At 38.7% G+C, this 22,608-nt stretch overlaps 2 protein-coding genes and 1 non-coding gene across 5 annotated transcripts; 2 read left to right on the top strand and 1 right to left on the bottom strand.

Moving 5' to 3' along the window:
* Positions 1–579: 579 nt before the first annotated feature.
* On the top strand, positions 580–661 carry trnas-cga. Its single transcript has one exon. It is a non-coding gene; the product is annotated as a tRNA-Ser (tRNA).
* A 3,571-nt stretch (positions 662–4,232) lies between these two features.
* Positions 4,233–15,512, bottom strand: LOC112157655 (kunitz-type protease inhibitor 1). Its single transcript, XM_024290522.2, has 10 exons — positions 14,982–15,512; positions 11,685–11,845; positions 11,368–11,509; positions 10,112–10,282; positions 9,992–10,024; positions 9,857–9,904; positions 8,721–8,771; positions 8,457–8,627; positions 6,627–6,695; positions 4,233–4,843 (listed from the first exon to the last, which is right to left on the bottom strand). Exons 1-10 carry the CDS (start codon positions 15,361–15,363, stop codon positions 4,692–4,694), a joined length of 1,380 nt encoding a protein of 459 aa, XP_024146290.1. The 5' UTR covers positions 15,364–15,512; the 3' UTR covers positions 4,233–4,691.
* Positions 15,513–17,772: 2,260 nt separating this feature from the next.
* Positions 17,773–22,340, top strand: bub1ba (BUB1 mitotic checkpoint serine/threonine kinase Ba). Of its 3 annotated transcripts, none has more exons than XM_024290441.2 (14): positions 17,773–17,920; positions 18,186–18,244; positions 18,321–18,493; positions 18,561–18,634; positions 18,711–18,784; positions 18,861–18,958; positions 19,452–19,607; positions 19,691–19,816; positions 20,998–21,092; positions 21,207–21,356; positions 21,430–21,566; positions 21,637–21,790; positions 21,856–21,971; positions 22,056–22,340. In XM_024290441.2, the coding sequence occupies exons 2-14, from the start codon at positions 18,219–18,221 to the stop codon at positions 22,171–22,173; spliced, it is 1,497 nt and encodes a 498-aa protein (XP_024146209.1). In that variant the 5' UTR covers positions 17,773–17,920; positions 18,186–18,218; the 3' UTR covers positions 22,174–22,340. The 3 variants fall into 3 exon arrangements, with proteins under 3 accessions (XP_024146209.1, XP_024146210.1, XP_024146208.1); XM_024290442.2 differs by having other exon boundaries at positions 18,561–18,643; positions 18,861–18,949; XM_024290440.2 differs by having other exon boundaries at positions 18,561–18,643.
* Positions 22,341–22,608: the final 268 nt, after the last annotated feature.

The raw sequence follows: 22,608 nt of genomic DNA, 5'->3' as shown, positions 1-22,608 counted from the left end.
GAGAATTGGCACCATCAAACAAATGTCTTCTAAGAAATGACTGAAAAAATAGTATCTCTTCAAAAATAAAACTAAATAACTTGATAGTTTTTTTGTTCCATATTTCCAACAGGTATTTGTCAAAAATATTGTCAACAGCCATTCAATTCTACAAGTGACGGAACGAAAAAAATCTCCAAAACATTCCTAATCTGTAATTGACAGACATAGAAATGGACAAAAAAACACTGGAACATTGACCTTCATCAAAAGAGACACGACCAAGGATTGGGATTTGTTTGACCAAAGACTTGTTTAATCCTATATGAGTATTTTCAACATCACTAAATCCAGTGTTTTTGAAATGTTGTAAACTCTTTTTTGAGAAAATGAATCGATATGAGAGTCTCCAAAAATGCTGCTTTATATGGTTAGAAAGGCTACATTAAACAAAATAAAAAAATATGAATATTCTCTAACTTTTCAATTTCACATGGATTTTATATGTGTAAAATTGGTGATTTAAACATCACATCTAATGAGGTATTTGAATTTAAAGTCTGTTTTACATAAAACGGCGGGATCTCTCTCTGCTGATCAGCTGTGATGGCCGAGTTGTTAAGGCGTTGGACTCGAAATCCAATGGGGTTTCCCCGCGCAGGTTCAAATCCTGCTCACAGCGTCAATTTCCATGTGTTGCAAAAAATGCAATACAGTCCTACTGCCAGCTTTCTTTGTGTTCAAAAAAGTTTGACTTACTCACACTTACCCGACTTGTTGAGAGCCCATCCTTAGAAAAGCACAACTCACGAGTCATTTGACTCTCGTGGATTTAAGGATTGGTACCATAAAAACAATTGTCTAATAAGACATGACCAAAATTGGCAACAGCCAATCTCTTCTGCAAGTGACTGGAATGAAAAAAAATCTTTTGAATTTTCCAAAGGTGTAAATGACAAAGAAATAGACAAAAAACACTGAAACATTGCAACCTTTATCTAAGGAGACACTAAAAGGCTTGACTCTTTTTTGCCGATTACCTAATACTTTGCAGGAAGGTCTCTACAATACTAATGCAAAGAAGCACAAAATGTCCCATCTTGGAGAAATTTATGAATACAAAAGCAAAAATATTAGCTGGTCTGTACTTTAAATCACCTAAACAAACTATTCAAATGTCCAAATTCAATTGAGAATAAATAATGTTACATGGTTTTGTTTAATGATGACTGAATTGTAAAGAATTTAACTTAAATTTCTTTAAAAACAAACACCATCCTACACCACAATGATGCAAATGCAAATATACGTTTAGAAATAGCTCATATTTCCGTTGACAATAACAAAAGATTAATAAATATATATTATATGAGGAATATTTTTTTTAATTTTAATTGTTTGGCAGTAAAACAAATAAATGTGCTGTTATGTCTTTGTGTGGCCACTAAATGTCACTGATGTTCCTTGTTGGAATGAACACATGAACCTCCAATTAAAATTGTTTTTTTGTGTTCTTGTAGCGTTTTTCTCAGAATAGAGAACAGATACATAATAATGTAATATTAAAAAGTATTTATTTAAACAAATTGTGATGGATCAGGACCAAAAACATGCAGCTACCAAAGTCTCCCTGTTTTGCTCCAGTGCTGATGCCTCCACTTGCAGACAAATAGAATCATTAAAGAGTAGAAAAACAAAAGTGAAGTCCAGTGCTGGTCTGGTGTGGACACCACAGGGTAAATGCGCTTTTTCGCTTGGAGTGTTCTTGAACGCCCAACACATGCCTGGTGTGAACGTACCTTAATGCGATTTATGTTACTCTTTTGACGCAGGTCAAATTCGGTACATTATACACTACATACATTTTGTATTTCATCTTTTACAATCATACATAAAATCTATATTGCCAGACAGGATTAAATATACACAATTGATCACAGTGTACACACTAAGGTTTGGTGGATTTTAATGGCTTTTTCCTTGATTTTTCTTCTTTTTACTCTATAAATTGTTGACAAGAACTTCAAAAATGTAACTCCATCTGTTTTTTTTTTTTTACCAGTTTTTAAGATTTGCAGTTAGGTCATACAGACCCCTGGGGACATTGTCATACCGCACAAGACTATGTAATCTTTTCAACAGATATATACGGCTTTGGCAGGTAAAGAAAACAATTGAACAAGCTGTAGATTTCCCGTTTTCAATGGAATATAAAATATGCAAGATCAAAATTTTCCACTGGCAAGGAAACTAAAAAAGTTCCTTCTCTAATCGCTGTCTTTCAGTTCAGGGAAAAAGCCGGTTCATCTGAAAACAGGCAGGGTAACAGGACCGACCGTTGCTGGACCACACCCTGTAGAGAAGTTCTCATGTTTATAAGCCCTCTCTCTATTTAAGAAGGAGGTGTTTAAATGGGAAATTTAGCAAATTGGACAAGAGTTTTTTTTGTTTTTAATCACGTATCTGGACAACAAAGTAAACTGAGGCCCTAATTTGCTTTAGTTCCAAGCTCCTAGTGGCTAAACCATGAACTGCACCTGGCTGGAGTTCAGTTTATATTTCAAAGTTAGTTAGATTTAGTCATAAATGCTAAATAACCAATGCAGATGATGTTCCATCCATTAGAAAAATACAGTAAAACACAATTTTTTTTTAATCCTGTCATTTTGAGTTTTAAAGTGACAAATATCTGATTGAAATTAGTTTTTAATAGGTGATAGTTGAAAACCCAGCCTAATGTCCTAAAGACAGCCATTTTAAACCCTTATTTCTGCAGATTTTCTAATCCAGGTTTGTTCAGATTGCAACCCAAAAGACAAACAAAGAGGGCCTTTAATTCTTGAGAGGTAGTACAAAATTGAGGCAAAAATCCTGGAAAGAAGGACTCAAAATTACCAAAATTTAGAAGTATATTTGGAACAATCTGGCATTTTGATTATTACAAAGTATGACTGCAGCCCCGTCAGCAACAGTCTCACTACTGGAGAGCATTAGACAAGTCGCAGCATGCGAGATGACTAAATCTTAAAGTTGCATTACCCGAGAAAGAAAAAAAAGTACCTGATATATAGTTTAGCGTGAAACTATCTAGCTCTTGTAGTGAGAAAAAAAATCATTTAAACATGAGAAGGAAACTAAATCTCTTTTTACTAAAATAGAAATATAAAATATTTAAAAACAAAGTTGCACATTTTTCATTATCTGTTAATCTCAGTTTATTTTGCATTTCATCCATATTCTGAGTTGATGTGATAGTTTTGTTGCACTGTTGCTAATGTTAGGTTGGGTTTGTAAGCTAGCGGGATACAGTGTAAACAGATGGATAGCGGGAAGTAGGGGTGGGCTTACTCTGCGCCAACAGAAACTATGTTGTAGAAAATGACACGAATTTTTATATTTTAGCTAAAAACATCATGATTTAAAGACCACTCGAAACACTTAACCATTAGATTAAAAGATGACTGGAATGGTACTACAAAGAAAATAGTAGTGACGTGAAAGGAGTGCCCAACAGAAATAATCAGGGCAAGCCTTCCTCTCCTCTTCAAGTGCAACTTAGTGGGTAGTTATCAAACCTTTCACCGAGGTGTCACTAATTGACAAATTAAAAAACGCCAAACATCAAAAACTACAAAATAAACAAGGAAACAAGCAAAGAAATAACATTTTGATTCTTACACTTTTTGTTGAGTCAATTAAAGTCCCACTCCGATCCTCTGTCGATTTATTTTCAAAGAGTTTCCAGTGGTCTTTTATTTGTAATTATGCTGTTTTTAGTCCAATTTTTTTTTTTAAGTAATTTTCTATTACATAGTTTCTGCAGAGTGGCAGGAGTTCATCAGAAATTGGGTGGGACTTGGCATGTAAGTAAGCCTCCACTAATTTCCCATGATTCCTTTGTTTACACTTTCCCAGTGGAGCAGGAAGCTTGTGGCCCGCCAATTGTAGTACATGTGTCAGGCTACAGGCTTTTTCCAACTAAATTTTGTTTTGTCTAGTCCTTAATCACAATGATTTAAATAACAAAAATACTCCGAAATTAATTGCAATCTTAACTTTCTTAAACTATGTCCTCAATCATGAGAAAAATGCTACAAGAATGTTAAAAATCGTCACTTGCCTTGATGAGAGAAAAGTCTTAAGTTGTTCCCAGTTGACCAAACAAACCGTAAAGTTGTTGAAAGAATGCTTCAAGGCGAACATGGTTTTGGTAATAAAAAAAGGTTTTCTCTATTAAAAAACAAATGGCACTTTTTAAAAGTCTACAAACAGAATTTATTGAAATACATTTATTAAAAAGATTTTTCATCCTTGAGCTGAATCAAAAACCAAGATCCAATTTAAAGTGACATATAAAACAAAGTTAATTTAAACAGAACAGACCTGCTGTTTAAACATGGCAGACGGGAGTGTTGTGTAGCAACCATAAAACAATACAATCCAGCCTTACCAATGCATAAAGCTGCTTCTAATCCAGCAGTTTGGTTTTAGACTCAAACCTAATCTTTGTTCAGTTTAAAGTTTCACTGCAATAAAAAAAAGAAAAAAAAAAATAACACTTACAAACAAACAAACCAAAATGCTCAAAAAGTCCAGTTTCTCTCTCGCAAACACACATACAAAAATAACAACAGCAGAACCTGGTCAGGCAGATTGTCATGGTAACTGCAGCCCCTGAGGTAAAGATTTTCCTCTTGAGTGATGGCGACGTTTCAGCTTGGTTTAGTGGATAAAACCTCTGTGGCGGGGTCTGTAGAGACCGGACTACTAGATTGGTTTCTGCGCTTTTTAAAGTATAAGTACGAGAGGCCAGCCAACACAGCAATCAGGCCCAAAATCAGAACCACAGTCAGTACGGCAGAACCTGGAGAAGAGAGACAGGGTCATTTGAAATGTCATCGTATAGTTTTAAGTCCCAGCTCCACCAGCCATCTTTTGATTCATTGTAAAAACGTTCCCAGTGGTCTTTCAAGTATATTTAACCCTTTAACACGATCAATGTAAATCCATCCAAATCTGAAGAAGAGAAAAGCTGCGCAAATGGGATGGATTGATTGTGTCATCGATTGAAGAGTTTTAGTATGTTAAAGAGTGTGCGTTATTTAAGCATCACTGGTAACGCCTCAGATGTTAAAGGGTTAATCAAAAAACTTGTCATTTCTTGGACATTTCTAAACATCCATTAACAACTTCCTTTTCCTCGCCCACTTTCCTCATACTGTACAGCTGGATAGCTCTACCGTTTCTGATACACCGCTTATGTTAGCCTGAAGTTGTGAGGGGCTGTAAGCTAGCTGGGAGAGACTGTAAAAAAAAGGCTATGGGAAACAGTGCTGCCACAAACGATTATTTTAATAATTGACTAATCACCAATTATTTTTTCCGATTATTCGACTAATTGGGTCATGCACAAACTGGATGTAAAGCACACATCTTAACCATCATTAGGTTTAAACTAACCAAAAAAATAGATATATTCACACTAGCATTATCTGCGATAATGCTAGTGTGAATACTATAAAGTGAATTTAGCCGCTGAAGATGCTGAACTTGATAGCTGAAAATGCTGAAGCTGATAGCCAACTAAAATATTAGTTACATTTAAAAAAAAAGCCAACATTAGCCTAATCAGCTAGCATGTGGCTAAAATATTAGCTAAAGTCAAAAATAGCCTATTAAACAAAAAAAGACTAAATTAGCCAAAATAGCTAGCATGCAGCTGAAATATTAGCTAAACTCTAAATTAGCCTTAAAAAATGGAATATCCTAAATTAGCCAAAACAGCTAGTATGTAGCTGACATATTAGCTAAACTCTAAAACAGAATTAAAAAAATTAAATAAATGTTTAAGTTAGCCAAAATAGCTAGCATGTAGCTCAAATATTAGCTAAACTCCAAAACAGTCTTAAAAAATAAAATAAAAGCTTAAGTTAGCCAAAATAGCTAGCATGTAGCTGAAATATTAGCTAAACTCCAAAACGGCCTAAAAAAATAAAATAAAAGCTTAAGTTAGCCAAAATAGCTAGCATGTGGCATAGATATTAGCTAAACTCAAAAATAGCCTATTAAACAAAATAAGACTAAATTAGCCAAAATAGCTAGCATGCAGCTGAAATATTAGCTAAACTCTAAATTAGCCTTAAAAAATGGAATATCCTAAATTAGCCAAAACAGCTAGTATGTAGCTGATATATTAGCTAAACTCTAAAACAGCCTAAAGACATAAAATAAAAAGCTTAAGTTAGCCACAATAGCTAGCATGTAGCATAGACATTAGCTAAACTCCAAACAGCCCTAAAAAACCTTAATAAATCCCCAAATAGTTCAAAAAGTTAGCAGAATGTCATTATGACTTTAACTCTACTACACTCTGACTCCATATAATATAGAGTAATGACTAATCGACTATTAAATTAGTCAGCGACTATTTTAATAGTCGATTAGTCGACTATTCGTGGCAGGCCTAATGGGAAATTAGCAGAGGCTTACTTCCATCCCAAGAGCCCTGCCCACATTTTTTTTTCCATTTTTGGCAAAAAATACATCACAACTAGATCAAAAGATTATTGGACTGAAACTTTAATGTGCTCAACCTATCCTGTAAACAGATCCAGCGGCATATATTAGTCTGTGAGAGCTCACTTTACCTGAATTTTTTCCATCTTCTTCATCTTCCTCGAGTGCAGAAAAGATTGTGTCAAAATACAAGTCTTTTTCTGTTTAAAAGGAAAGAAAGAGAACAAGAAATCTTTGTGAGTGAAGATAAACGTCACATTAAGTAAAATACCAGGAAGTATGGTAGCTGGTCTTCCTTTTTTTTCACCATCGTTGCCTTTTTTTTTTTTTTTTTTTGAGTATAGAATGAGTACAAACACTTAGTTTTTGATACAAGTTCACAATTGTGTTCATTCCTGCTTCTTTCATTTTTTCCTTCAAAGCCATTGGGATCAATTTCAGGCCTTTAGAATTCCCCGGAACAATACAGGTTTCTGAGAAACTATAAAGGGAAAAGGCGGGACAGCATTAGCCCCAGGGTGTGACGGCATCATGGTTCAGTTGCTTTTATTTGTCATGAATCTTATCAGGAGTCCCATGTTTGCTCTGCTGAGTAAAACTGTAAAAGTTGACCCACAGCAAATCCCAGCGGTGGGATTTCAGCTTTAGTACAGTAAAAATTTGAACAGTAAAAAGGAGAGGAGAAACATTTTGATTTCGAGATTTAAGTCAGATATGTCCAGCCCCCTCTTTGTTAATCATAATATGGGATGCCCGAGTTTTGGTCCTAAAGATCTACCGCTCCGTTTATTTTCCAACCACGGATTAGATCTTTCTAGGTCCCAATTCAACACACCTGATCCAGTCAAACAACAGCAAGGATTGTGAGCCCTCAACATACACATTCACAAAGGTACTTTAACATCACCTAAAACCTAAAAAATATTAAGCTTTCTATCATCCACACCCAAAGTCTACTCAACATAAGACCATGGGTTTTTGAAGATTAGTTCTTATTATTGGCTATTTTGCTTCTGTCACTCTGTACATTCTCTAAAAACAGAAATACATTTATTTATTTTTGCTTTAGTAGCTCATCTTTTGTCTCTCGTACAATCAGATAAATGTTTGTGTAATTCATTGTTTAAAGATAAAACTTGTTTGCTGTCTCTGCTGTTCATCGTGTGGTAGAAAAATAGACATGTGACCAGTACACTCCAAAAAAATAGCTGATATGGCAAGGGTATATTTACTGGGCTTTACGTGGCTCACTGCAATAACGGTCCAAAAACAAAAACAGGGCAGGAGAAAATGAAAAACAAACAAAGCATGGCGCCTGAATATTCACAAATTTTGAGCTCTAAAAAAAAAAAAAAACAATAATAAACCGATCCAAAAAAGATATTTCACCAGGGGCGGAGATAGAGGGACAGTAAAGATTAGTATCATTATCAACAAAGATTAAGAAATCTTCAATACAAGATTTCAAAAATAAAAACAATAATGAAAATAAAATAAAAACTGTTATAAATACATATTCTTTATTCATTTGCAATAGTCTTCCACTCTACTGTTCTCATTTTCCACTCTCTCCTCATATAAAATGTTAAAGCTCCGCCCCTGTATTTCACCCAGTCGTACTTATCACGAATAATGAATAAATCAATAAAATCCTCATCAAAGACTCAGAAACCAGAATGTGATTATGTGTATTTGAGCTGTATAGTTGGGACTTTTTAAAGTATTAATCAATAGAGAACTGCTTCCATCTGAAACCTGCCTCCTGAGGTCTTTACAGGAACTCCAACTTAAGGCACTTCCTGGTTTAAGTCGAGTTTGAGAACAGAATTTGGAGACACAAAAGGCTGTGTAAATAGGAAAGTTGGAACGACAAAAAATAGCCTTAAGCAAACATAAAAAACAGCTCCTTTAAGAGATACTTCCACCAGAAATTGTGTGAACTACATGTGTGTAATTGGTACCTGAAACTCCGTCACATGTCTCCATGCAGGTCGACTCGTCGTCAAAGTTATTATCATTTCCACTGCAGCCGCCAAAGGTGAACTGGGTGCACATCTGCTTCAGAGGGTCGTAGTACCAGCGGGGGATGCTCGCCCGACAGGGACCCGTGCGGGGCGCATCTGTGCACTGGACTGAGGGGCAGGAAGGGGAAACAGAAAAGTGTGGGTCTTAGTGACAAGTAAGGACGCTCTGTTACCGTGCAGTATTGAAAACTGTTGACTCACTTCTCCTCTCACTCAAATTGATTCTCAGAAGGCGGTTGAAGGTGCGATTCACTGAGGAAAAGCAGACATTGTGAGCTTTTAGCTACAGGAACACAACAATAAAGCTGAAACGTAGAGGCGCTCATTTAAATGTCATTTAAAAAGACTTCATTTCTGTGTTCATAAATACTAGAGCTGTCATAAACGATCATTTTAATAGTCAACTAATCACTGACTATTTTTTCCCATTAGTTGACTAATCTGGTCATGGTTAAACTGGATGTAAAGCATACATCTTAACAACTATGAGCTTTCAACTAACTAAAAATATAGAGACAATAAAAATGATAGTTTATTAAACTTTTAATGAATTGTTCAGTCTCTGTCCTTCATTAGTTTCTGGTATTAAAACGAGATTAAATCAAATGAAGTTGGCATCTGAACCACAGGAGCTATTTTTCCCAAAAGATAAAGTTTCTGTATCACAGACTCAAGTATTAGAAAAGTGCATGTCTTGGTGCGGACGCACACAACTCTGTTAAACTTTACTACACTCCGACTCCATATAATATAAAGTAACGACTAATCGACTTTTAATTTGGTCATCGAGTATTTTAATAGTTGATTAGTCGACTGATTGTGGCAGCCCTTATACATATATATATATATATATATATATATATATACACTCACACATACATAATATATATATATATATATATATATATATATATATATATATATATATATTTTTTTTTTTTTTTTAAGCCCAGCTTTACAAATCTGTTTAAAGTCCAGCATTTAGTTGTGTTAGTTTGAAGAGCCAAACTATGAGTAATACAAAACTCTACCATGTCTTCTTTCTGCCTTTTTACCTATCAGTCATTTAAATTTTTTTATCTAGAACAGTATTTCAAAACAAAAAAACACCAATCTCCTCACACTGGACTTTATTACATACAGCACTGTATTTAAAGTAGCAGACTCCTGGCCAGATAGAAAACTGCCTGGTTGCAAAAGAAGCCCTATTCAAATTAAACTTTCCTACAATAATTAGCACTTGTGTGTCTGTGCATTAAAACAAAATATATGCACACTGTGAGAGAGAGAGAGAGAGAGAGAGAAGGGAAAATTATATGGGGATTTTTTTTCTTTACGTTTGACGCAGGGTTCTCCATCCAATGTTTTGTTGCAGTCATTCATATCTAAGGACACAAGTGGACACATGCATTAATGTCTCATATTGTCTTTGTGCTACAGGACTTTTGTTAAGAGTCCATTGTGGTGCTTACCTTCTGATGGTAGAATGATTCTCTGCATTGTATCTGGGAAAAAAATGAAATCAAGAATTTGTCATCAGTTACTAATGTCAGTTTCCTTTGCCTTTTTGTACTTTATCTTGAGTGGTTTACCTGGGACACCTTGGCAGGCAGACATGCAATCGTCATTGGACAAGTAGTTGTTGTCGTTGGCATTACAACCCCCAAAATGAAACTCTGTACAAACGCCCAGAGTAGCGTTATATTGCCAACGAGGGAAAGACGCCCGACAAGGACCCACCTTCAATGGAGCCAAACAGTAACCTGACGGAGAAAAGAGTGATGACATCACTTCCTGTTAGTCAACTTCACCTGACGCTCTCCACAGCTGAAGACAAACATCAACCACAGCAGGGAGTGTCAGAGTTACAGTGAAAGGGCGTGCCCAGTGGCAGATGCCACAGCTCCAATAACACAACTGGAACTCCACTTTTTGAATTAATCCTCCAAGTCAGTGTCAGAGACCTGATCAGAGCTGACAATTGATCCATGCCCTTATTGGCTACAGACTAAGCTGAAATCTGCAGAAAGTAGTTGACACTAAAACAAAATGCAGACTAGTCAGAGCAGGTTGGGTTTCTGTTAAACACATAAGTACCCGCTTCAGGAAAACCTGTCTGACTGGTCTGAAAAGAGGCGTGGACTATGTGTGTGAAAACACAAATAGAGACTTCTGTGGCTCAACATTAGCATTAGCATATCCTTTCACTCTAATGCCTTAGTCACATACACCCGTACAGGTTTCTGGGTAGTCCAGGCCCATAGAGGGTCATGGAGATGAGTGGTCTTAAAAAGAAGCACAGGTGTGTCCTGCAGTTCCCTTGTGGCTTGTCCAGCCTTCTTAACGTCATGAAAATGACATGGTTGTAATGTGTGTGGTAAGCGCATCATACACATACTTAAAATGTGTTGCAGTCCCTTATACCACACTCTAGTCTAATGTCATCGAAGTCAGTGCACACCAATGTGCAATGCACAGGGTTTGCAGGTGATTGATACTTTCCCATAGAACACCTGAAGGATACACACAAAAACTATGCCCTAATGATCTAATTTCCTAATTTTTAAGAGCCAGACTACAAGCAAGGAGCATGCAACAAGTGTGCACGTTTCACTTGAAAAGCACTGATGGGGTCCTTGCACAGTGCTCTGGTTTGGGGGGTTGAAAATTGAAATATCCGTGCAAGACGTTATGTCTCACTTACTTCAACCTTGCCGACTCTTACATGTTAGGTGTTTGCTATGACCAGTAGCCCACAGCATGCCCATGGAATAAATCCGCATGACAGCCCGTCTGACACATCTAACCTTAATCTTTGAAGTGGTAGAAGACTACAGTGAATACTCACTTTTTGACATTTCCGGCGTAATGACAAGAACGCTGACATTTCCGCTGCTTGTTTTTCTATGGGCGTCAGTGATGGTCAGCTGGAAGGTGTAGATTCCTTCTTTTAAATTGGTGAGCTTCAACTCATCGGGTTGATCCGTCTTCTGCCATCCAAAAACAGAAGATTTTAACAGACTTAAAACTGCAGGAAGATGTCAAACCTGTACGGGATTACCAAATAACAGTGCTCACTAACCACCTGAAAAATTGTGTGCTACAATAACAGCTGTCCCAGAAACAAACAAAAAGAAAAAAAACTCTGCTCTCCCCGGGAATTACCTCAATCACAACGTCATTGTTGCCTTCCTGAAAACTCCACTGATACTTGATGATGTGATCTTCAAGCAGCACCAGGCTTGCAATGCCACTGAGCAGGACGGGCCTCCCGGGCTGAGTGATGATATTCCCACCGGACTTGGCGATGGGAGGATCCATTTTATCTGGTGACACATCACAGATTTACAGATTTAAAAACCCTGTTTTAAACCAGAATCAAGCAAACAACTTGTGTTCTGGACAAACGAGAATAGTCAGGGTTTTATGCAACATGATTTTATTTACTTTGACCAATCAGGGCCTTGGATTTGGTAGTGGCATATGGGTAGGGTCATTTTTCAAAACATGAAAATGCCAACTGTTTGAAAAGTGGTTGTAACAGAGAAATTAATGAATGTGGTTTGTGCCCAGCCAGAATTATATGACACCAAGTGTTTCATAAATCGGGATAGAGCTGTGAAAGAAAAAGCCTGGAGCAAAATTTGTGAGATTTGCCCCCCCCCGTGACATTTTGCACCAAGCCTCTTCCTAATGTGAGTACAAGCGCTAGTATTGGGTAGTGATAGACCTTTAAGATAAAAGTGCACGCAAAAATCCACATTTAGCGTGTACATGCTGCATACATATCGGGTATGTCTAGACCACTCAAACCAAACCTGCTAATTTCATTGTACAACCGATTCATGTCCTACTATTTTAATGGATCTACATCCATGTCCAAATCCAGACCTCAAGGGCCGGTGTCCTACATGCTTTCCAATCAACCTGCCATTGAAGCTGCTTCTTGGATAAACCCACCAGACCCAGGAAATCAGCAGCAGATAAGGTATGATTTTTGGAAAACCAGTAGGAGGCCAGTCCTTGAGGTCTAGATTTGGACACCCCTACATTAACATCAGTGCAACCATTTTTAACCATTTAACACAGAAGCTTTAGCTCTAGTGTTGACGGTCTTTCAACAACCTATCCATGTACGCAATCGACAAAATTTCAACAGATTCTAAGACGGAGATCAGCAGATTATCATGAAAACGGTCATAGAGCTACTGTATGTCAACAAGTTATTTAGGTTTCCATAGTGACATCTCCAGTGTCAAAGGGTTAAAGAAGTCCACAAAAAAGGACAATTTTGACTATCTTAGACCTTCCTGTTCAAAAACATCCCCTGATCCATGTCTCCATCTCATCCTGTACAGCAAAAGTTGCATTAGCAATGAAATATTTTTACATAGCACATACTGTATCTTCAGAACACCAGAACACACAGAGACGATGTCCTTGCGTAATGAAGTAAGGGTACTTGTCTCTCCATCGTATTCTTGAGTACATGTGATCAGGATTGGTGACGGAAAGCTGAGTCAAAGCTGACTGATCTGAAAAACTATTTGAGGACTTGCGTAACAGAAGATGAAGAACCTGAACTGAAAAACTAAATTTTCTGCCCTATATCAGATATTGTGTTTTTCATGTAAAGACTTCTCTGTCAGATCATACATCACAAAGTCATTGTTTCTTTTAGGAATATAGAGAGACTTCATTTAAGGTATGTTAGAAATCTATTTTTTAATTAGATCGAAGAAGTAGTTTTGTTTTGCTTTACATCAAAAGGAAGAGAAGAAAAGGATCAGTTGGAATCTGACACCAGTGTTGAGATTTGTTTTCTTCCGTTTTTATGGTAACTTGAGGTTTTATAAGCCAAACATTTACCCAATTCTTAAAGTTTTAGTCCAGTTTGTTATATATATATATATATATATATATATATACATACACAGACACATCAGCTGGTTTCACACTCTACACATTTGCTCAAGTGTTGTGCAACATTGTGAACATTAAAAACTGGTTAGCTCAGTTGGTTATATGCAGGATTGGCACATGGGAAAAGAGGGATCCATTCTCAGGAAGAAAGGTGAGCTAAATCCAAAGTGGGTCTTAGGTAAGACCCTTCACTATACTGCCAAACTATGTAGCCACAAAAGGCTCGTTTCCACTGATCGATATTCTGTGGTTTAGAAGGGTTCAGGTTATACTGCTAAAACTTGGACTGTCACGGCTCGAGCAGGGTGAGACCAATTGCATTGCGTCATAGTAGAGCGACAACAGAAAAGGGGTTGTCCATCAGCTAATTTTTTTCCACTTGGCTTCTGGTAGTTTGTATAAAGAAAGCATTTAATGTTAGAGAAAAGATTGTGGGTGGCAAATAGGAATATGGCCAAAAAAGTGCAAAAACTTTTGGTTTGGCGCTTTCTATGACCTTCACCCAATCAACGGGTTACATTGTAGCTCCGCCCTAACCGTTCTGTTCCATTTTTATGGACTTGCAACCTAAAGCCTCGTCTCCACTGACCGGTCCAGTCGATTCTGGCAAGTGTTTCCACTCAGTTTCCACTGAGCGGTTTGTTTTCACGGCGCATGCCTGGTGTAGACCGCTAGCGTGTCATTGAATCATTGTAGCGCGACGACTAGAAAAGCAACAACAGTGGAGGTCATCCAGCAGCTCGTCTTTTTCTTGCTTTACTTTTTTACATTTTCCGCCATAAAGTGGAAAACGGAGACGCTAGCTCAGCACTATATTGATGCCATCTAATTTTGTTGCTTTCAGCCAATCAACGGGTGGCTACACCAGCTCCGGCCCAATGCCTTGTTCTAGTTTTCTATGGATCTACAAGGGATGAGGGCCCTCAAGAGGTACGGTTCGGTACTGTTTATTGGGTATATTTTACAATGGAAACGCTCGAAATACTGGACTGTACTGGACCGCTCAATGGAAACAAGGCTAAACGGGGCCCAAAAATGGTTTTGTACGGTTGAACGGGTTCGATTTATAAGGGAAATGCTCAAATTACCAAACTGTACTACTGTGCCGCTCAGTGGGAAAGAAGCTAAAGAGTCATGCCTGTGCCTGTCCCCACCCCGGTTATGAAAAAACAAAAACCAAAAAAACAGGATTTTGTCAGAAATTACATTCAGCCTAAAACTCTCTGCCTAACTGAATTTGCAGATCAGTGACAACTGATTCGTGGTAGCCCTCTGAGGTACCAAAAGGTTATCAATATGGCAACATGGTCTAACCAAAATAAGTTTTTGTTGTTGTTGTTTTTTTTTTTTTTAGTTTGGCCCAGTAGATAAAGGAAGTTGTGTTCATCAGAACTGAAGGATGATTCATAAACCCAACAAAGGCCCTTCTTGTTTACCATGTGTTGATACATGCTGACGTCACGGCTCCGGACAGGTAAACAAGTATCATGGTCCGTAAGAAAAAAAAAAGGCATACATGATGCGCGTGAGTGAGCTCACCTGGCCCTGGCAGGTATTTCTCGTACACCGAGGTGCGTATGGAGCTCTTGTACCCCTCCTGGGTCGTGAAATCACACACGAACTTGTTCCTGTAGACGCAGTCGAACAGGGCGCAGACGGGACTCTGGTCCTCGTCTGCGGGGTCTGCGGGAACCAGCAGCGCCAGGTTGCAGCGCTCATCTCCGCAGCACAGCCCCTCGCACTCCTGGATGGAGGCGGTGCGCTCCGAGGCCAGCGGGGCCGCGCCGTTCTTCACCGCCTCCGCCGTGTCCAGCACGAAGTTGTCCTTCCCTCTGCGAAAAAGGTCGCTGCACTCCTCCGAGGCGCCTCCGGCCAGCAGGAGCAGCAGGAGGAGCAGAGATGAAGAGCCAGAGCGGGACATGGTCAGTGGATCCAAATTCCACCGGGAGAGTTTCGATCCAGCCTAGCACTCAGGCGTGAGGGTACGCTCACCTGAGTTAACAACAACTGAAGAACAAAACCCGCAGCTGCGCTCTGAGAACTCGGAGACGCCCATGACGTCACTCAGGTGTGGTCTTCAGTTCCGGTGCGTGCGCATAAGCGATAAGTGAGTTTGTTTACCCCAAAATAAAGAAGATCCAGTTTTTCGGTTTCAGAAAGAGAAACTTTACATAATCTGACACCTGCTTACGGCAGGATTTAGTTCGACAAACTTAGTAAGAAAGTTGGTAAAGTTTTTTTGATGTACAAAAAAATCATTTTATTTTATTTTATTGTCAACACACAACTGGCCTATTGGTAGAGTGCAGGGGTAGACTTATCCCTATTAAGCTGAACACTTAATAAAAGTGTCCAAAATCAATTTTACGCCCATTTATTTAACATTTTCATGTAAACGCACATGACTCAAATCACTGAAATGGCATAAGAACTGATCATATGAAAGTGTTTTGTCCTCCCCCGTCCCTCTGCAGCAATGGATTATTCCAGTCAACAGCAAGTAAGTGAGTGTAGAAATCAGTTTTCCCATATTGGCTGTTGAGCAGTTGTGATCCCAACTTTGCAGGGGCAAATTATTTGGGTGGGTGGATATAGTAGGGCAGAGTTTTGGATCTGTTTGGCAGCCTTTAGTTACTTATAAAAAAACAAAAGTGTTTCCACTAACTTGTTCCACAAATGCAAGTTACACTTTTGAGCTTAATAATTTAATTTTTACCTTAAAAAAAACACAGTTTTGCATATTTATTGTTCAATTTCAATGCAGACTGAGATAAGTTTCAGCATTATTACAGTTTTTAAATATTTTTCAAAAGATTTTGATTCTTTAAATTGAGTGGACCAATAAAGAACTTAGATAAGGCTTAATAAAAAATATATAAATATTAATACAACTGCTGCAAATGGCCCCATTTTATTCTTCACCCCTGACCCCCAAACTGCCAAAGTCCACCAATCCTGGAGTATCCACCCTTTGACAGGGAGGTCACTGGTCTAATTTGCTGTCCATACTTGGTGTTTAGGGTGGATTTTGTGTGTCAAACCACCAAATGGTTATTTTCACTGTAGCTCACTGCTCCCCCAAGGAATGTGTCAATTAGGTGAACAAATTTGAGACATCCAGGTGAGTGATAATTGACCGGACTCCACCTACAGCCTGATTCTCTGAACACTTTATTAATGCTTCTTCCCACTCCTGCCGCCTCAATGAAGCTTGACGCATCACCAAAGACAGTTTTCAGCCCGTACATCACCTCTTTGACCTGTTGCCCTCTGGGAGGCGAAACAGGTGAAAAAGGCAGCTTCTACACAGTGATGTCTCGGCCCTAAGTTGTTTAGTGTTGCTGCTAAATTTAGTTGAGAAATAAAACTATTCTTAGTTAAAAAAAGATGGATCCTGAGCCTTTTCCTATAAATGTATTTACTCTATGTGACGCTCAGGGGAGACTGTTCCACAAACGGGGCCAAATAAGAACTCTGGGTTCATATTTAACTAAAGGATCTTACGAATAAGAAAGCACGAAACCATTAAGACATTTGAAAACTCCTAAATATATCTCATAATCTTATAATCCGAGAACACACAGGAAGACACACATGTGTCTCTTATCTACTCGGAGCTTCCTGTGTGATCCGAACCCTTTTTATTAGCTCAGGAACCCTAGTTAAATCAGCTGCAATTCCTCTATAGGGGAAGGGGGTTGCAAACAGGTATGCAGCAACATTTCCATACATGCACAAGAAAGACACAGTTAGAAAAACAGCAGTCAAGAAAACGCTTGAGGAGGTAATTCCTTAGTTGGTCATCAGTTCTTCACAGAGTCGCAGTCTGTCTGTCAACTCTGCACGCCGTTTCCTGTTCAGGTTTGAGCATCAGCATCCACAGGAAGTCTTCTGCTGAAAGCAAAACACTTCTACTGAACTATAAGAGTCTACTAAAAGAGTAAAACGGTAAAGCATAGATAAAACAAAGCATCTCTGTAACAATATTTACATAGATTCAACAAATTGTCCGAATTTAGCTTCACAAACTCAAAAGTTTTGATCTTATGACCTAAGTTTAATGCTCTCTATTTTATACTCATATATATATATATATATCTATATATAAAGTTTGGATGACTATATTTGTTTTTTTTATCCATTTAAAATAGCTAATATTAATAATAATAGTATCTACCTCTACAATAAAGTATATCAAACATATTTCTAATAAAAAAGCAAAATGTATAGCTAAGCTATGTAACTGAAAACAAAAACGCATTTATTGGCAATAAATTAAGCAGTTAACTTAAAAAAAAGTACTAAATTATATTGATGCAGTTCTTGCCATGACCAACATGGGGCGCTGTGTTTGAAAGTCAGACAGGATCAACTTCCGGTTTATTGACCAATTAGAAGCGACGGAGGAAGTTTTGAACTGAACATTCTGGACGATACGAGAGTTGCTATTTCATTTGTGACATTTGAGTGTTTTTCTGGTAGGAATGGTCACTTTATCCTGTTAGAAGAGGTTATTTGAAGCAAACTCCTGACTTTAATTATGTTTATGGCCAATTTAGTGTGTTTTGTATGTTTAACAGACTTGCTCGCTTGTATTACACCGAGCTTAATACTAGCAGCAACAAAAAGACAACAAGGATCGAAGCATTTTTTTTTTATTTTTATGGGGAAAAAATAGAAAGAAATACAGATGTAATGAAGGAGGGTTGATATTAAATAATCTTGGTCGTTTCCTGTCTGTAGATTGTCTGTTTACTGTCTGTTGGAGCTGCACGGATGGAGGAGCAGCCTGCCTGTAGACAGTATGTTCTCTATTAGCTAAAAATCACTTATAAAAATGATCAAATCGTTTACAGTAAATGCTGTATTCGGATGCAGGTCAGCTGGTGTGGGTGAGGCCCATGACAGCAGCAGGCTCCTGGATCAGGAGGCCGGGGTCCTCCAGGTCAGCGAGTACTGCAAAGACCTCCTGATGAGGGGGCAGGAGGAGATGAGCGTGGAGGAGCTGCGGGCTGAGAGATACTTTGAGCTGAAGAAGAAGAAGATGCAGGGTGCGTTCACAGCACGTAGGTCATGGGAGTTGCTGTTCCAATCTGCTGACAGCTAATTTTTCCTTAGAGAAGCTACTACATCTTAAGGAGGAAGAGGAGCAGCTCAGGCAGGAGCTGGAGAAGAAGAGGCTGCAGCTCAATGTCAGTCAGGTAGTTTTTAGTTTGATGATTGGGTTAATAGTCAGAAACTATGATTTATTTATTTTTTCCTTTTCAGAATAGGAACTCCTCTGAACCTGCCGCCTCTGAATCCTTCGTCATTAATGAGAGTGCTGCAGAAAACCCTGCTGGGTAACGAACCCACACATCACTCCCGCATTTATTTACCCAGATTAAAGCAACTCACACAAGGATTCTGGTTCAACAGGAAGTCTGAGGCCTCTTCAAGCAAGCGGCCCAATGACCTCGTCCTGAAAGTGGATGAACAGAGACTCTGCTTGAATATCCAGTGTCCAGGACTTCCAGGTGATTTCAAAATGAAGCTCTTTTTTATTCTTTTTTTGCCTTGATCCAAATTCTGAGTGGTGTTTTTTTAATTGGGTTTTGAAGCCAGAGTTGAACTCTACTTTTTAAGTTCTAAATCCAGATATCTATATGAATCTGCAGGCTATAGGTGGGGCATGTCGGCGGTAGTTTCTGATTGGAGGTTCGGGCAGGTTTTAGGCCGGAGTTTGTGGTTGTTTGGCTACAGAAATAAACGTGAATCATATTTTGTTCTCTAACCAGCAACCTGGAACTTCTTTTTAGGAGAATAAATGGTTAAATCTTAAAAAAAGAAAAAAAAATCTCACTGTTAAAGTTGTTTTTAAAAGTATACCCAAAGTTCAACTTCCTGTTGCCTTCTTGTCACCTTTTTTTTCTTTATGTTACTGGGAATTGGTGTGTTCAGTCTGGTCAACAGTTCCTTCATGTTACTTGATTCTGCTGTAATGTAGCAAGCACGTCTTTGTCTTTCAAGTGGATTTAAAGAAGTCTGAGCCCCTGACCACCTCCAAACCACGAGAGAACCTGAGCCCCATCGAGGAGACCAGTGTGGAGTCCCTGCCCTCTGGAGGCTGCAGTCCTCTAGATCACGCCACACAGGTTGATACAAACTCCAATCATCTGTTCGCAGGTCAGATTTTTAGCGTCTCATTACAAATTTTGGTGTAATTTAAATTGAAGATTGGAGCTGCAAACTTCTGGTTTCTGTTCCAGTGAATCCCTGCGATGCGGATGTTCGACGGAGGCTCTTGGAGAACTCCGACATCTTTTCCTCCCCGAACTTCCACTCACAGCGCGGATCTCGTCCTGTTGTGACTGAGCGCAGCTTTCTACATCTGGGTACAGGATTTAGATGTTTCACCAACATAATGAATGCAATTTGTGCTGTGGATCTACGGAAAAGCACTAGGTCAAGAATGTGGTTTTTAGCAAGAAACTTAAGTTCAATGCAATATATATTGAAAAAAAAAATCTTTTTATTCCTCTAAAGTCCCACTCTGATCATTATTTGATCTATTTTAAAAGTGTTCCAAAAGGTCTTTTTATTATGATGATGCTTTTTTTAGCCATAAAAAAAACTTTTGTCAGCCTTTAGGACATAGTTTCTGCAGAGCAGCAGGAGTTAATTAGAAATTCTCCTCTGAGTTGTGGGTGGGACTGCTAGTGTAGAGTAAACTTTGCTCATTTCCCATCATCCCTTCATTTACACTCTCCTGCTAGCTTACAGCCCCTCACACCCCCAACCTAACATTACTGGCGAAATAAAAATGGCGAGCAATATCAGAGCTATCCAGCCGTACAGTTCTGATCCAGATTCCAGCTTTGATGAAAAAAACAAATATTTAAATGGATTTATTTGTCTGCAAGTGGATGTATCAGAATGGAACAGAGAAAATTTAGAAACTAATATTATGGTATAGTATCTGATCTGACCAGTCTTAATTTTACGTATGTACTTTTTAAAATGTGTTTCTCAAAAATTTTAATTTTTTAAATGAGATTTAAGATAAGCATATATATATATATTTATTTAAAAAAAAAAAAAATTATTTATTCATTTAAATCAAGAATGGGATTATAAAGCCTCGTTTTCGAGAGGGTCCTCATTTCCAGTATGTAAACAGATTTAAACAAGAATGGCAGCGAAAAAACTATTAAACTATTTCTTTTCTTTATCCTGCTATTAACAATCTAATTTCTTAATTGAGGGACAAAAGGGTTTTTTTTGGTGATACTTAAAAGAAGGGAAGCAAAGAAATATTAATAGTCTTTAATTAGGTTTGGAAGACTGCTTTAAAAAACAGCATATTTATATGTGGAAAGATAATTAAATGTCCTGAAGCACCTTTTTATATTTTTAATAAATAGACAATATTGTAATTAAAAAAAATAAAACAACTTAATCATAATAAAACAAAACAAAAAAAAACCCTGGGAATGCTTTTAAAGTTGCTGAAAAGATGATCAGAGTGGAAATTCAAATGGATTGAGATCACTGTATTTCTTTCTTTGCCCACTAGGGGGTGCTGTATTTGAGATTTACTCCACATTGGTGGATGGAGATGGCTTCTCAGTCTTTGAAGCGAGCACAGAAGATAATATGGTCCTCATTAAGGTGAATCTACCTCATCCAGAGTTCATTTTGTGGGTGGAGGGGGTCAGCGGTGACCCGTCATTCTGCATCCCTGTTTTAGACTCATCTTCCTGTGTTCGTTTTTGCCCGCCACAGGTGGACAGCTGCTCCACCCCCTGGGATTTTTACCAGTTTGGTCGCTTAAGGAGTTCCTCCGCTGGAATTGGGCTTCCTCTGATCAGCTGCTTCCTGTTTGACGACGGCTGTATAAGCGTCTACACCCCGCCGCAGGGCCACACGTTCACGGTGAGATGAAGCCTGTCAGCAGGAGGACGCCTCTCTTTGAGCGGAGAGACAAACATGTGCGTTGGTGTTTTAGAAGCTGACCAAGTCGGCTCCAGACGAGCTCCTGGTGGGATATCAAGCCATCGGCCTGTTGCAGCTACTGTTGCAGTTGCACTCCTGCAGGCTGCTGCATGCGGCGCTGCGGCCCAACGTTCTCACCTGCTGTCACATGTAGGTCAGGAGGAAAGGTGGAGTCGGGGGGGTAATCTGGAGGATTCTAATAGTGTGGCTTCACCTGCAGAGTGGAGCAGCAGCCGTGCTGCATCTTCCCCACAGACTGGTCAACGTCGGTGGATCTGGAGCTGCAGCAGAACATCACATCCGTCCAGCACCTCCCATCTGCTCAACCCTACATCCACGTGGGTCTCCTGGAACCCAGCGCCCCCCCTCACCTGGTACTCACCTGCATTCGATCTCCAGGCTGCTCTCTTGTTCTGGCTAACCTGTCTGTTGACGTCAGGTTGACCTGGTGGGCGTGGCGGAAACGGTTCACCTCCTCCTGACCAACAGCCCCATGGTTCTGGTGAAGGACGCTGACGGCTGGCAGGTGGAGCGCTTCAGTAGAGACCAACCCTGGTGAGTACATCCACCTGTTTTCTTTTATTAAATCAGCAAAACTTCACCTGGGTCCTCATGTGTCAATCTAAACTCCTCCTGCAGCGACATCTGCACAACTATGTGGAGGAGGTTTTTCCGAACGCTGCTGAACGCTGGCCGCCGCTCGCCGGCGTCCATCCTGACGGAACTGAAGGAGCAGCTAGAGTCACTTTACCTTTGAGACGTTCAGCTTTTGGGCTGCGTTCAAAGACGCATTAAGCTTCTACAAAAAGCTACATTTCACTACTTCATAATAAAACTTTGAATTAATCATTCAACTTTAATGCTTTTATTCTGAAAGCACCAGATGGAACAATGGACGAAACTAAAAGGAAGTCGAGGACAACTTTTACATGTCTGGACAATTTATTTTCTATGTTTTTCTTTAAAGATGTTTAGCCTTTTTGAGTATTTTGAACAACTTTCCAATAATTTCTCTTTAAAACTACTTTTTGTGACAATATTTCATATCTATCTTTTTACTACAACCCCAGCTTTTTTTTTTTTAACAGATATTTTCATTATTTTGCGTAATAATTCTTAAATAGTTCTAAAACTGTATAAAATAAACCTTATTTCTGAAATAAACCTTATTTTTGCTGTCTTTTGTCACTGA

The sequence above is a fragment of the Oryzias melastigma genome, linkage group LG24, assembly GCF_002922805.2.
Source record: "Oryzias melastigma strain HK-1 linkage group LG24, ASM292280v2, whole genome shotgun sequence".
Lineage (NCBI taxonomy): Eukaryota > Metazoa > Chordata > Actinopteri > Beloniformes > Adrianichthyidae > Oryzias > Oryzias melastigma.
This window is presented reverse-complemented; position numbering and strand designations above follow the sequence as displayed.